General features: G+C 42.6%; 1 protein-coding gene and 1 long non-coding RNA gene across 2 annotated transcripts in view; one reads left to right on the forward strand and one right to left on the reverse strand.

The window, feature by feature from the left end:
• Positions 1–4,925: 4,925 nt before the first annotated feature.
• Positions 4,926–11,674, reverse strand: LOC111772681 (uncharacterized). The gene is made up of 4 exons (XR_002806684.2): positions 11,516–11,674; positions 9,959–10,065; positions 9,180–9,243; positions 4,926–8,409 (listed from the first exon to the last, which is right to left on the reverse strand). It is a non-coding gene; the product is annotated as an uncharacterized lncRNA (long non-coding RNA).
• A 1,821-nt stretch (positions 11,675–13,495) lies between these two features.
• HPSE (heparanase) overlaps positions 13,496–14,205 on the forward strand; it is a 35,532-nt gene continuing 34,822 nt past the window's right edge. Inside the window, exon 1 of the mRNA XM_001493282.5 lies at positions 13,496–13,874. Within this exon, the coding sequence (XP_001493332.2) occupies positions 13,645–13,874 (230 nt within the window). The 5' untranslated portion in view covers positions 13,496–13,644. The remainder of the gene's footprint in view (positions 13,875–14,205) is intronic.

The following is a 14,205-nucleotide window of genomic DNA, read 5'->3' on the forward strand; positions in this document are numbered from 1 at the left end:
GAGTGAAATCATGCAATATTTGTCTTTCTCCATCTGACTTATATCACTTAGCATAATCCCTCAAATCTATCCATGTTGTCACAAATGGCATGACTGTCTTTTATCATGGCTGAGTAGTATTCCATTGTGTATACGTATACCACATCTTTATCCATTTATCTGTTGATGGGTACTAGGGTTGCTTGGCTATTGTGAATAATGCTGCAATGAACATAAGGGCACGTGTATCTTTTTGAATTATTGATTTCATGTTCTTTGGATAAATACTGTCCTGGAGTTTTCTACAGCAGGGTTCTGGTGTCCATCATTAGCTTCATGGGTGTCCAGAGGCAACCGGTCCTGGATCAAGACCACAGAAGTGTGTCTTCAAAGTCAACAGGTCCTGCTTCAGCCCAATTCCCTGGTGGGCCAGTTCTGCAATATGTTCTTGAGAATCATCCCAGAGGCCCAGCCTAGAGCCTTCTCTTCCAGCCCCTGCAGCAATTTTGTAAATGCTTAATAACTTTTTTAAAATCCCCTTCTGCATAATACATGGAGTGGCATCTGTTTCATGCAACTGAATCCTGACTGATATCCCCATGTGAGCCCCTGTCTCAGATCTCCTCTACCCCGTTTACAGTTGTGAAATTAAACAGGAAAACTGGCTTAGTGAAGGGCTTCACAGAGCTGTGTTAGTATTGGCAAAGCCCAGCCTGGAACCCATGTTCAGTATTCAGTACTTTTCTGCTAGATCAGACCCCAAGGAAGGTGGCCTGTCTAGAACAGCTGGCTGATCCTGGATCACATCCATCTCCCCATAGATCCCTGAGAGCAGAAAAAGGGGAGAAAGGGAACTTACATTTGCTGACATTCTCTCTTGACATGTTGGCCACTCCTCTGGAGGTAACATCTCACATCCCCAATACTGGCACAATCTATTATATGCTTATTAAATGTCCGTTAAAAGGTCTGAACTGAGATGTTGAACACGGTATATTACAGAATTCACAAACCTCCCCTGGAGGTAAAAGTCTCCCAGGAAATCAAGGGAAAATGACAATGTGTTTATTTCTATGCGTGTTCATGTTGGTATTTTAGGTTGAACTCACTGTGCACTTTATCTGCTTGAAGCTGGGAATGGAAATCCTAACAAAGCAGAACCTAATGAAACTGTTCAGACCACGATCCTTCTTTCACTTAAGATTGCATTACTTTTCTCCTAACTAAGCTAAATTTTTTTTAAGATTTGGATTCTGTGACTACATTAGTAAATGGCCTTTGTTTCTTAGTCAAAGTTCTTCGGCTTACAAGTAAGAGAAACCCAAGCAAAGTAACCGAGGACGAACGGGAGGATTTATCATGGACCACAGGGTCACTTCAAATTCCAGGGACAAGATGTGCACTCAGGTTCACAAAGGGCTGGTACCAGGAACCAGAAAGCTCTCAGAGATGAGCTGCTCTGTGTCTCTCCCGGGCAGCCTAGCCCTTGTCTGCGTTTGCCTTTCTCGGCACATCTGCTTCTTTCTCTCTCTCTCTGCAGACAGGCTCCTTGGGCTCTACAGAAGCGTGGTGCAGGATGGCTGCCCCACAGCAGTAGTTTCAGAACCCTGTTCACAGGGCCTCCCATTTGCATACAAGCAGACACTCTCCCTGATCACTAAGTCTCAATTTCCCAAAAAGGAATGACCAAGTTTAGATGGCATTCCTGCCCTTGGTCAATCAACTGTGGCAGGAAACAGTGGTCATCACATAGTACAAATTAACCACACAGAATCAGCCCTGTGGACGGGTGGGAGGAGCAGTTCCTGGAGGCATGAAGAGTAGGCAAACACACCATCGTGTGTGCATGACAATATCCCAGGGAACAAAGGCTTTGTAACTTTAGTGTGAAATTAATATAATTCTTAAACTGCCTACATATAGGAATATCATGATATTCCTTCATAGTTAATTACCTCCATTTAAAAAACGATACTCCTTGCATATGAGTGTGTATTCTCATATAGTGACTTAAAACAATGCACATTAGGTCACTGGCTTTAGTATTTCCTTTATCCAAGCAGTCAGATATGACTACTCTGAGAATAGTTATCAAAGTAACTAGAAAGTTAACTAATGAGATAAATAAAAATAGAATTCGAGATGTTGCTGGGTGGCTGAATCATGCTCAAGATGCAAATTAGGCAATTTGAATGGGGCATCCATTTATTTGGACCACCAGGGTACCATTTAAGGAATTATTATTCTGGCAAATGAGGGTAAATAGGACCCTAATGATTGAAAATTTGAGGCTGCTTTCAAAAGCTCTAATTTGCTCCCAGGGAGTACAAAGAAGAATTTGGGTGGATAAAGAGCCCGATAAATAATGCAAAAGCAGGGAGTCTGGGCCAAGACGGAAGCCATACTTGAGAGATCAGGCATTGATGGGAAGATCTAAAGTAACGTTTTGTAGGAAGGTGACCAGAGCAAATGGACTGACACGGGGCTTTGACCCTGAGGGGTCGGTAATTAGGCCATAGGCCGTCTGACTTCACAGCGGCGTGTTTGGGGCTGCGTGTACATGTGAGCTTCGGGGAAGAGAAGCGGGTTCCTGTCCTCACCTGATTCCTGGTAGCCCCGCTTTACACAGCACAATCCTCCTCACCGCCACCTAAAGCAGGTATCCTCCATCGCAGCAGTAGCTACTGTCCACACAACTGTTTTTACGTCCTCATGGGTGCTTTTTGTGCAGAGAGAGAAAGTTATTTTCATCTTAAAAATTAGTATTCAAATTATTCAAAACCTAATTGTTTCTTAAGCTTTGAGGAAGTAAGTCACTCTTAAAAACATATCATTCCCTTTATAAATCCAGACAATTTTAACCCTCGCCTTAAAGAAAGATTTTTAAAATGAGGAGATTCACTTAAATGTTTCCAGCTATATCTGTACGTTTAACATGTTTGATTTTCCTTTCAAGTATTGCCAAAACAAGCAAAACCTTCCTATGTTCTTAGATGAGTTAAAGTCTATTAAACTTATAACATCTCAGCTTAAAATCATGAGCTAAATCAATTGCTCAGTTATACAACTAATTGGGAATTAGAAAGCTAAAATAGTACTCTAACAGGCCAAATTCTTTTTAAACACTTAAGCATCAAATATGTGTGTTTTTTTTAACCCCAAAATATTCATGTGTGGGTGTGATTTTCCTAAACACCCTTATACTTAATGCCGTCGAGGGTTGAGAGATGCTTCCCCATCAAGGAAGATTATGTCATTCCACACACTCCAGGAATTACCTTCTCGGATGCTTTAGACATCACAGAACAGCCAGCCTGGATGTTGGGCCTGGACTGCCGACATACAGGCCAGCTTTTCTCACAACCCTGACCTAGGTTGCATTCTCTTTTACAATTACTATAGTTTTTCATGCCTTAATTTAAGGAGGGAGTGGTTGGTAACAGGACTGACTTATCCATTAAACAGAATGGCACAATATCTAGGACCTCCGATACTTTCAGTTGTTATCACCCAAGGTGGGTCGTCTGCTCGCTGCAAGACATGCCAATAGTCAGGAGGCAAGGTGGTAGGAGAGAAAGGACTTTATTACAGCTTGCTAGCAAGGGGGAAGATGGCCAACTCATGTCCAAAAGAACCATCATACAGAACAAACACTACAGGCCACTTATATATGGGGCTGTCTCCAGGTGGGGGAGGTGGCTGGTCTGTGGGTGGGGCAGACATCTGGTCCCAGTGCCTGATAGTCCTCTGTCTTACTGGATATGCATCAGAGAATGGACTAATGCCCTATACCCTGATCTTTCAGTTGTCACTATGGCCATCAGCACAGACTCTCTGCCCAGGGCTCATCACATTCCTAGAGAACTCAAAAGAACAAAGTTACCGTCTGAAAGCAGCTGGGAGGGGCCACAAAATCTGCAGAGCACGTCTGGGCTAGTTAGAGGACATTTAAAGTTACAATATGGTTTCTTTTCTACAATACGGCTTCGCTTATGTCAACCTTGTTTTGAGCAGGTATCAAGGTGTCTGCAAATATATTTTAATTTCTTTTAAAATCAGAAGAAAAATTTTAATATAATAATAATGAATATATAATGCCAAATCAAGGTTGGATTATATTCATCTTTATAATAATCAGTAATAAAATACAATTTTTAATATTTTCTCCCACAAAGACAAAAGTGCCCAGGGCCTATGAAAGTCCTAATGCAACCCTGGTCACATAGCCTGCATCCCTGGGTGTCAGTTCTATCAGACCCCAATTCTGAGATCAATTTACAGAACTCTGACACCCGGCCTAGACTGGCCCATCACGCCAATACATTTTGCACTTCTTTGGCTCTTCAGATATTAAGTATCCGAATTCACAGAATTCTGCATTATTTTTTTATTTATACTTTTTTTTAAAAAACATTTTATTTTTCCTTTTTCTCCCCAAAGCCTCCCAGTACATAGTTGTGTATTTTCAGTTGTGGGTCTTTCTAGTTGTGGCATGTGGGATGCCGCGTCAGCGTGGCCTGATGAGTGGTGCCATGTCCATGCCCAGGATACGAACCAGCGAAACCCTGGGCCACTGAAGCAGAGTGCTCGAACTTAACCACTTGGCCACGGGGCCGGCCCCTATACTATCTTGAAGGGCATACCTTTTTTTTTTCCCCGAGGAAGATTAGCCCTAAGCTAACTACCGCCAGTCCTCCTCTTTTGCTGAGGAAGCCTGGCCCTGAGCTAACATCCATGCCCATCTTCCTCTGCTTTATATGTGGGACGCCTACCACAGCACGGCATGCCAAGCGGTGCCATGGCCGCACCCGGGATCCGAACCAGCGAGCCCCAGGCCTCAGAGAAGCGGAACGTGGGCACTTAACTGCTGCGCCACGTGGCTGGCCCGGCATACAACCTTTACATATGTTAGAATGCAATATGATTAGCAAAAATTCTGACAGTCATTTCACAAAGGAAGCTATTCAAATGGTAAATATGCACATAAAAAACATCATTAGTCATCAGAGAAATGAAAATTAAAACCACAAAGAGATAGGATTAAACACCATATATGGGTGTATAATGAGTACAGTTTTTCAAACTGACAACACTAAATGGTGAGGATGTGAAACCACCAGACGTCTCATACATTGTTCCTGAGAGCGTGAAACGGGACGATCACTTGCGAAAAGTTCTGGCAGTTTCATAACAACCCTATGACCCACAGTTCCACTCCTGGCTATCTACCCTAGAGAAGAGAAAATATATGTCCTCAAAAAGAACTTGAAAAGACGTTTAGCATCATTTGTCATTAGGGATGTGCAAATCAAAACCACAATAAGATATCACTTCACACCTACTAGGATGGCTATAATCAAAAAGACTAACAATAACAAGTGTTAGCAAGGATGTGGAAAAGTGGAACCCTCATATGTTGCTGGTGGGAACATAATATGGTACAGTACCATGGAAAACAGTTTGGCAGTTCTTCAAAATGTTCAACATAGAGTTATCATACGACTCAGCAATTCCACTCCTAAGGTACATACCCAAGAGAATTGAAAACATATGTCCACGCAAAAACTTGTGCATGAATGTTCACAGGCGCATTATACATAATAGCCACAATGGGGAAACAACACAAATGTCTGTCAACCGATAAGTGGACAAATACATGTGATATATCCATACAATGGAATATTATTCAGCCATCGAAAGGAATAAAGTACTGATTCACGCTACAACATGGATGGTCCTTGAAAACATTCTGCTAAGTGAAGGAAGCCAGACACAGAATGCTACATACTGTATGATTCCTTTTGTGTGAAATGTCCAGAACAGGCAAATCCATAGAGACAGAGAGTAGATGGCAGTGGAGAGTGACTGCTTAATGAGTACAGGATTTCTTTTTGGGGTGTTGAAAATGTTCTGGAATTAGATAGTGATGATAGTTGCATAATCTTGCGAATATACTAAAAACCACTGAATTGTACACTTTAAAAGAGTGAATTTATGACACGAGAATTATATCTCAATTAAAAAATAAGATAGATTCATGGATGGGATAGTGGGATGGTTAGATGGGTAGACACAGGATAGAACAAACACAGCAAAATGTTAACTGTAGAATTTAGGTGATGGTTATACGGGTGTTCACAGTATAATTCTTTCAACTTTTCTGTATTATGCAACTTTTATAATAAGATAATGGGAAATGCAAGGTCAAAATTCTTTTCATAATAATACTCAGATGTTATTTGCTATTTTCCTTCTCCCATGAGAGTACAATACAGTTTTCCAGAAACTACATGACATGTAAAGTCGTAACAGATTGACTACAGAAGTTGTAAAAATCTTCTCTTCTTAAGCCAGACATGAGAGATTTGCAGAAATGTAAAACAATGCCTTTCTCACTAATTTTCTTGTTTTAGAAAATAGTTATTTTTCATAAAAATGTTATTTATATTAGTATGAAATGTGTTTATTATAGTTATTTTTAAATGAATTAATAAATAAATATTTTTAAATTTCTCAGTTTTAATATCTGGCACATCAAATATCACAGATATCATTCACATCAAAAATTCTTTGGGGGGCCGGCCCAGTGATGCAGCAATTAAGTTCACATGTTCTGCTTTGGCGTCCCGGGGTTCGCCGGTTCAGATCCCGGGTGCAGACATGGCACCGCTTGACAGCCATGCTGTGGCAGGCGTCCCACATATAAAGTAGAGGAAGATGGGCATGGATGTTAGCTCAGGAAAAAGAGGAGGATTGGCAGCAGATGTTAGCTCAGGGGTAACCTTCCTCAAAAAAAAAACCCCAAAAAACAAATAAAAAACCCCAAAATTCTCTGGGATCCTAATAATTTTTAATAGCGTAAATGAGTCTTGAAACCAAAAGCTTTGACAACTACTACCAAGGTTTTATTCTGCCACACACCTCATTGGAGGAAAACTCTGCAGTCATTGAAATGGTGCATGAAAACATATTTATTGAATGAAAAGATATTTTCTTTATTGTTAAGTAGGTATGGTGTGATGCTATACTTAATTAAAATAAATGTGTGGATGTTTGTCTATCCATAGGAAAAATGTACAAAAGGATACATACCAATTAATGCTAATTATTTCTAGGCTATAAGATTATAGAGATACTTAGTTTCTTCTTTATTCCTTTTCTATATATACTGATTTTTTAAAAATGTTATTGTGGTAAAAAACACATAACATAAAATCATCTCAACCATCTTCAACTGCACAGTCCAGTGATGTTAAGCATATTCACCTTGTTGTGAACCAGATCTCCAGAGCTTTTTCATCTTGCAAATCTGAAACTCTGTACCTGTTGAACAAGTCCCCATTCTCCCCTCCCCCAGTCCCTGGGAAGCACCATTCTGCTTCCTGTCTCTATAAATTTGACTAATCTAGGAGCTTCATATAAGTGGAATCATACGGTATTTGTTTTTGTGTGTGTGACTGTCTTATTTCTCTTAGCATAATATCCTCATGGTTCACCCACGCTGTAGCATGTGATAGAATTTCCTTCGTCTTAAGGCTCAATGATATTCCATTGTATGTATATACACATTTTTATATATTCACCTGTCAATGGACATTTGAGTTGCTTCTAGATATATTTTTTTAAAAGAACATGAATTCACTTTATAAACAGAAATAAAATAAAGCTATTTCCATTTCCCTCACAAAGCACAGGCATCAAAGAGAGGGAAAGGGAGGTACAAAGATCTTTAACTTAGTTGATCAGCCTCCTGTCCAGAAGTTAATCAACTATGATAGAAAAAGAAAAGATTGTCCCTAATCCCAGCACCCATGAAGAAGAAATAAGGGTTTGAGCTGCTTCCTTTCACATAAAATCTGTATTCTAATTTGACCCTTTCACTCAGAATATTGGAATCTCTCCTACCAACTGTCTCACCATACTTACTGCTCTCCAATTTAACCCGAGAACACTCATCTAGACCGCCCCTGAATTTCACGCATGCTGCATGCGTATGAGCAAGAAGTCCGAAAGTTTACCATACTGTAAGGGGGATTCTGTCCTCAGAGAGCTAAAACCATTATAAAATATCAAAGCACATCTTGCCTTTTAGATGATCTGATGGTGTATTTCTAGCATTCTCTTTTAATGGTCATAGAAACCTTTTAAAAACTTTTTACTATGGACAATTTTCAGATAAACACAAAAGTAGATACAATAGCACAATGCAACTCTATTTCATTCGTCTTTTGCTGTGTAACCAACTTTGGCTGGTGTGACTTGAATCACCAGCGCTGGAATCATCCGGCGATTTCCTCACTCATGTGTATGGTTCCTGGGCTGGGCTGGCTTGGAGCCTGAGCTGTGCTGGGGCTGTCAACTGGAGCATCTACTCATGGCCTCTCCCTGGGCTTCTCCTAATGTGGCAGCTGGGTTCCCAGAGGGAGCACACTAAGAGAAAGTATGGGAGAGAAAGCAGACCAAGAGGATGAGGTGGGAGCTGCAGAGTCTTTTCCGACCCAGCCTCAGAAGTCACACTGTGTCATTTCTGTCGTACCATATTGATTAAAGGGCTTAAAAGCCTGCCTAACAGTCAAGGGGAAGGGACATAGATCCCCACCTTTCTGTGGGAGGATGGAAAGGTCAAATTACAGAAGAACATGTGCGATGGGAAATATTGTTACGGTCATATTCAGAAAATAAAATCTGCTGCAGCCATGGCACCCCATCGCCCGGCTTCAATAATTGTTCACTCACGGTCCATCTTGTTTCACCCATCCCCATACCCACTGCGCTCCTCCCGCTGAGTTCATTTTGAAGCAAATCCCAAATATATCAGTGTACTGATAAACACATCAGAACACGACTCTAAAAGATAAGGATTCTTGAAAAATAGCCACACACAGATGTTAGCTCAGGGCCAATCTTCCTCAGCAAAAAGTGGAGGATTGGCAGTGGACGTTAGCTCAGGGTTAATCTTCCTAAAAAAAAAAAAGAAAAGAAAAGCCACAATGCCATTATCCCACCTTAAAAGCTTAACAATAACTTGTTTAATATCATGAAATATCCAGTCTATGTTTCCCTAACTGCCCCACAAACATTTTTTAATAAAGTTTATTTGTTTGAGTTTGGATTAAAATAAGGTTATTGCTAGTCTTTCTCAATAAGTTCTTCAATACAAGTTTTTCCTTCAGAAGTGAATGCACATTTGGCCCACTTACCTCTGAAGAGCATCAGATTGAGAATAAAGGTTTGTCCCCATCAGCACACCTAATGATTTCCAACCTAGTTGCAAATGAAGTAAGTTAGTGAGATGTATGTTTCTCATCAATAGTATTTTCCATTTATACTTATTTTATGAAATAATGCCAAAGTCTAATGCAATATTCAAATAACTACACAGTCATGACCGAACCAACTATTCAATAAATTTTATAGAAGCAACTGCCCCTCCAAGATACACTTCAAACAGTGGCCATTACAAGGCCTTAGTCACTGGCGCTGAATGGGTTCCACTACAAGGGCAGTTTCCTACACAGGCCACCTTCCTTATTAACTCCTCATCTGGAGTCAACAAAGCAGGGAATACTCTCAACCCACTTCATAGCACTTATTTCTTGGGAGAGCCAAGACCGGACGCCTGGCCAAAAGCCAAGAACACAGTAGAGATAGGATAGTATACAGATTACACATGTAATATTAGGATAGGACACCTCCTTCCTATATCTCAAGCCCAACCATGTCCCTATTTCCAATGCATTTTCTGGAAACACTCCCTTATCTGCCCTGCGTTTGTGCTGCTTACACTGTTTACAGAGCTTGGGGGTAACAGCAAACAATATCCCACTTAATTCACATTATTGTGCTTTTTTGGCATGAGTATAATTAACAAGGTCTCCCAAGGCCTTCATCATCCTAAAGACAGGTGGCCAAAATTGGACAGTCAGATCTCCTCTGGGGACTTTTGAATAATTGTTCAGCCTACACCATAATAACCTACCTGGTTCTTGTGTGTGACCGCTGGGACTTATAAGTCATTATCCTGGGATACTTCCTGCTTTCTCTGACACTTTCTGGCTCACTTACTGGCTTCAAGTACCCACTTTCCTACAGACACAGAGAGATACACATATTTATAGGGAATAGTAGACATAAGCTTAATAGAAGAAAACTAGAAACTATCTATATCTATAGAGAAATGCACATCCATGTTCTATAAACAGACATCTATACAAAACTGGAAACAGAATATCTACAGTTTGCCTTTTAAAAATATAAATCTGATCATATCACATCCCCCACCCCAGGCTCGAAGACCATTCAGTGGCTTCCCATTGCTCCCAAGATACTTCACGGCCTTTCAACGTCAGTCTCTATGTCCCCAGCTGCCCCTCTCTCTCTCTCTGATCCAGCTGCATCCCAGGACCTTTGCACCTGCCATCTTCTTAGCCTTGAATGACTCCTCCTTGCACTCCCCCCTTTTTTGGTGAGGAAGACTGGCCCTGAGCTAACATCTGTGCCTATCTTCCTCTATTTTGCATGTGGGTTGCCACCACAGCATGGCTTGATGAGTGGTGTAGGTCCGTGCCCGGGATCCGAACCTGTGAACCTGGGCTGCTGAAGTGGAGCACACTGAACTTAACTACTACTCCATGGGCCGGCCCCCTCCTGCCCCTTTTAAACACTATCTGCCTCCCCAGTAAGACTGGAAGCTCCAGAGTGCAGGGACCATTCCTGCTTGCTGCTTACAGCTGCCTGGCTCATTGCTTGGCACATTGTAGGCACCCAATAAATATCTGCTCGACTAGATGAATAAACGAATATGGGAAAGCACCTTGAAGAACAGCATGCACTCGAAACATGTGAACTTCCTTCTTTCCAGCCCCTACCACATTTCCGCTTTTACTTTCTCCTTGTTTCAGAGTATAGTTTGATCACTGAAAAATTAAAACTAAAACTTAACTTTAGTAAGTTTCAACCCAATAACTCGAAACAACATAGCATATGTAAACTATTTATACAGCCTCAAGGGAACCCCAAATGCCTAAGAGACTGCCCTCTACATTAGGAAAATCTTAATTTTCTAGACAGGCAAGTGAAAAGATGATTATTTTATAAAGATGCCCTGAAATCAGCCTGTTGTCTTACAATTGTTTGTAGCTGTTGACCAGGTGAACCTTGTGTGAGTCCCTAAAAACCCAGTACCACTACTGAAATCAACCCAAAGTCCACATGGAAGTGATGCCACTTTATAATTATTAAACGATTCACATGAACTGTCCTAGTGCATTTGAAGATTTTTAATTCTAAATCATTTTCATCACATAATTTGTGAGTTGCCAAATCTGGGTGATAGAGTGGAAAATCTCTGGACCTGGAATCAGAAGCTGGGTCTAAATCTACTTTACAAGGGTATCGTGAATATTAAACGAAGCAATAATAAGAATAAAAACTCATCTGTTGAACACCCCCTTCATATTGTATATGGAGCTGGATGTGTTATATATATTAAGTCAATTACTTCTTAAAAAAAGCACTATGAAATAGGCATTATTACCTGCACTTTACAGATGAAAAAGTTGAGGCTCCCAGAGGTTGAAAAACTGGCCCAAGATCCCACAAAGTGTCTCTGAAATGATAATTTCTATTAACATTACCGCCTGTTTCTCTCTCCTACGTACCCATATATTCCTCTTATCTGGCATAATGGATCAAACCAATTTAGATCCAGGAGCCAGAAACTCATGTGATCTCAAGCAAGAGATCATCATGTGTGCAAGTCACTCTGTTTCGCTTCCTCATTTGTGTTCTCCCAGTTTCCATATTAGTAACTCACATCTGGACCGCACTGGCCCACATCTTGGGATGTCATGAGGATACACTATTTAGAAAACTCTCAATGGTCCACTTTTCAAATCACCCAAATAGTCCAAAGAAATTGGTGTGACTTTTGCCCCACGACAACTGGGGCACAGAGTGGGATGTAGGATCAATGTCACGACAAAAGTAGAAAAAGAGCCGAGGCTTCTGCTTTTTCACCTCCACATCTGCCTCCATATGACCTCCTGGTGGCTTGCTGTTTATACATGAATATTTTTTCTGGTGCATAATTGTAGGACATAAGCCTGATTCAGGTTGCAAAATAGTAACTGATACACACAAAATCTCTCAACTATAACTCAATTAACTATACATTTAACTTTTAAGTTGCTTAAGAATAGATAGATCTATGCAAATTAGATATAAATTTCAAAACAATCCATTTTTATTTATCGCCTTATTGGTGGTGCGATCTAAGCGGAAAGTTCTAAGAGTTTTTGTGTTATTTGCTTACTGAATAAATATTTATTGGATGCCTACGAAGCGCCAAGCACAGTGCCTCGAGCTTCGGTGAGCAAGACAAACCCCATCTCTGCTTTCTCAGAGTCTATAATCTAGCGGAAGAGGCCCACGTGGAGCAACATTCACTATACTAACAAACGTGGTAAGCTCCAGCGAGTTCGGGATGCTGTAAAGAGAATGTCTTGGGAGACCTCAGCTGCCTGGAGGGTCAGGCAAAACTTCTTTGAGGAAGTTACATGTCAGCTGAGACAGGCTGCCATCTGCTTGGGGTTGTGTAACTGCCTTCACATCCCGATTCTGACGCTTGCACATGTTAATATCTAAGAGCTTGGGTCCTCGTGTGCAAAATGAGGATAATACGCACTTGGCAGAGCTGTGGGATTTACAGAATACAGATAAGCACCTCTTATGGTACCAGGCATATAGGAAGCCCCAAGTGCACGGTGCTTGTTATAATTATACATCGATGTAGGCATCAAAAGGAAACTGAAGAAAAGTTTGGTCAACAGCTAAAGATCAATGTGTAGAGGGGAAATTTGGCACAGGCTCCAAATTCAAGGGATTGTCACTACCCCACACTTGTGTGGAGGCTTCATGTCCTGAGTTTCAGGTGTTGGAGCACCTAATACTTGACGGCCCTGCTAAACTCTGTTCTCCTGCGACGTTAATAGGGAATTTTGGGAGGTTGATTTCTTTCTAGCTGTAGGTTAGCCAATGCCCAGGTCAGATTCTTCAGGCGAAAGTAAGATTTCCGGGAAACAGTTCTCTGGCCAGAGGACACACCATTGATCAAATTTTGCCACGCGCAAGTGACAAGCAGGTGTTTATAAACCAGATTGGGGAGGAGCGGGGAGCGTAGGGAAGCGATGAATGCGCAACGAGAAGCTTTAGTTGAGGGTCAGAAGACCCGGCGCCACCCAGATGGGACCTGGAAGAGGGAAACGGTGGTGTTCCCACCAGAGCGCACAAAACATTGTGCTTCGGGAAGCCGAGTCCGAGATGCCCAGCGCTCCTCCCCGGGCGCTCCCTCCCCAGGCTTCCTGGGCGATTGGATCCCGGCCATGTCCGCGCCCTTGCAATGGGTGTGGGTGATTTTGTAACCGCGACTGCCACCGAAGGGAAAGCGTGCAAGGAAGCGGGAGTGAGCGGGGGAGGCGGGGCGGGGAGGGAGGGAGCAGTGGGAGGGATGCAGGTCAGGAGTGGGAGGATGCCGGGCGCAGTGGGAGGGGTGAGGAGGAGCGATAGCGTGGAGGAGAGGAGAAAAGGGCGCTGTGGGCTGGCGGGAGGAAGTGCGCGAGGTTGCTGCGCCGCCGCCCGCCGGTGGGGCAGCCAGGTGAGCTCGAGATGCTGCTGCACTGGACGGGGGGGCTGCCGCTGTCGCCGCCGCTGCTGCTGCTGCTGGGGCCGCTCGGTCCCTTCTCCCCGGGCGCCCGGGCGGGCCCCGCGCAAGCTGAGGACGCCGTGGAGCTGGACTTCTCCACCGAGCGGCCGGTGCACCTGGTGAGCCCCGCCTTCCTGTCCTTCACCATCGACGCCAACCTGGCCACGGACCCGCGCTTCCTCACCTTCCTGGGGTAAGCGCTGGCCTCCCGGTCCCTGTCCCTCCCCTGTGCTCCTGACATCCACGTCCGGCTGCCACCACTCTCCTCCCTTTTGCCTCTCTAGGCAGCCACCCACAAACCACTCTTTACCGCCTTCATTCATTCATGGAGTGTTGCCCGAGCGCCAACTAAGGGCCGGGTTTTAAGGGGAAATTTGGAAAAGAAACTTGAATTTGCTGCATAGTCTAGGACAAGTGAGATTGTGAACCAGGCTTCCGTCTCTTAAACTGATAGATACATTTTAATAAACTTTTAAAGAGCAGTTTTAGATTCACAGCAAAATTGAGCACAAGGTACAGAGATT

Source organism: Equus caballus, chromosome 3, assembly GCF_041296265.1.
Source record: "Equus caballus isolate H_3958 breed thoroughbred chromosome 3, TB-T2T, whole genome shotgun sequence".
NCBI lineage: Eukaryota > Metazoa > Chordata > Mammalia > Perissodactyla > Equidae > Equus > Equus caballus.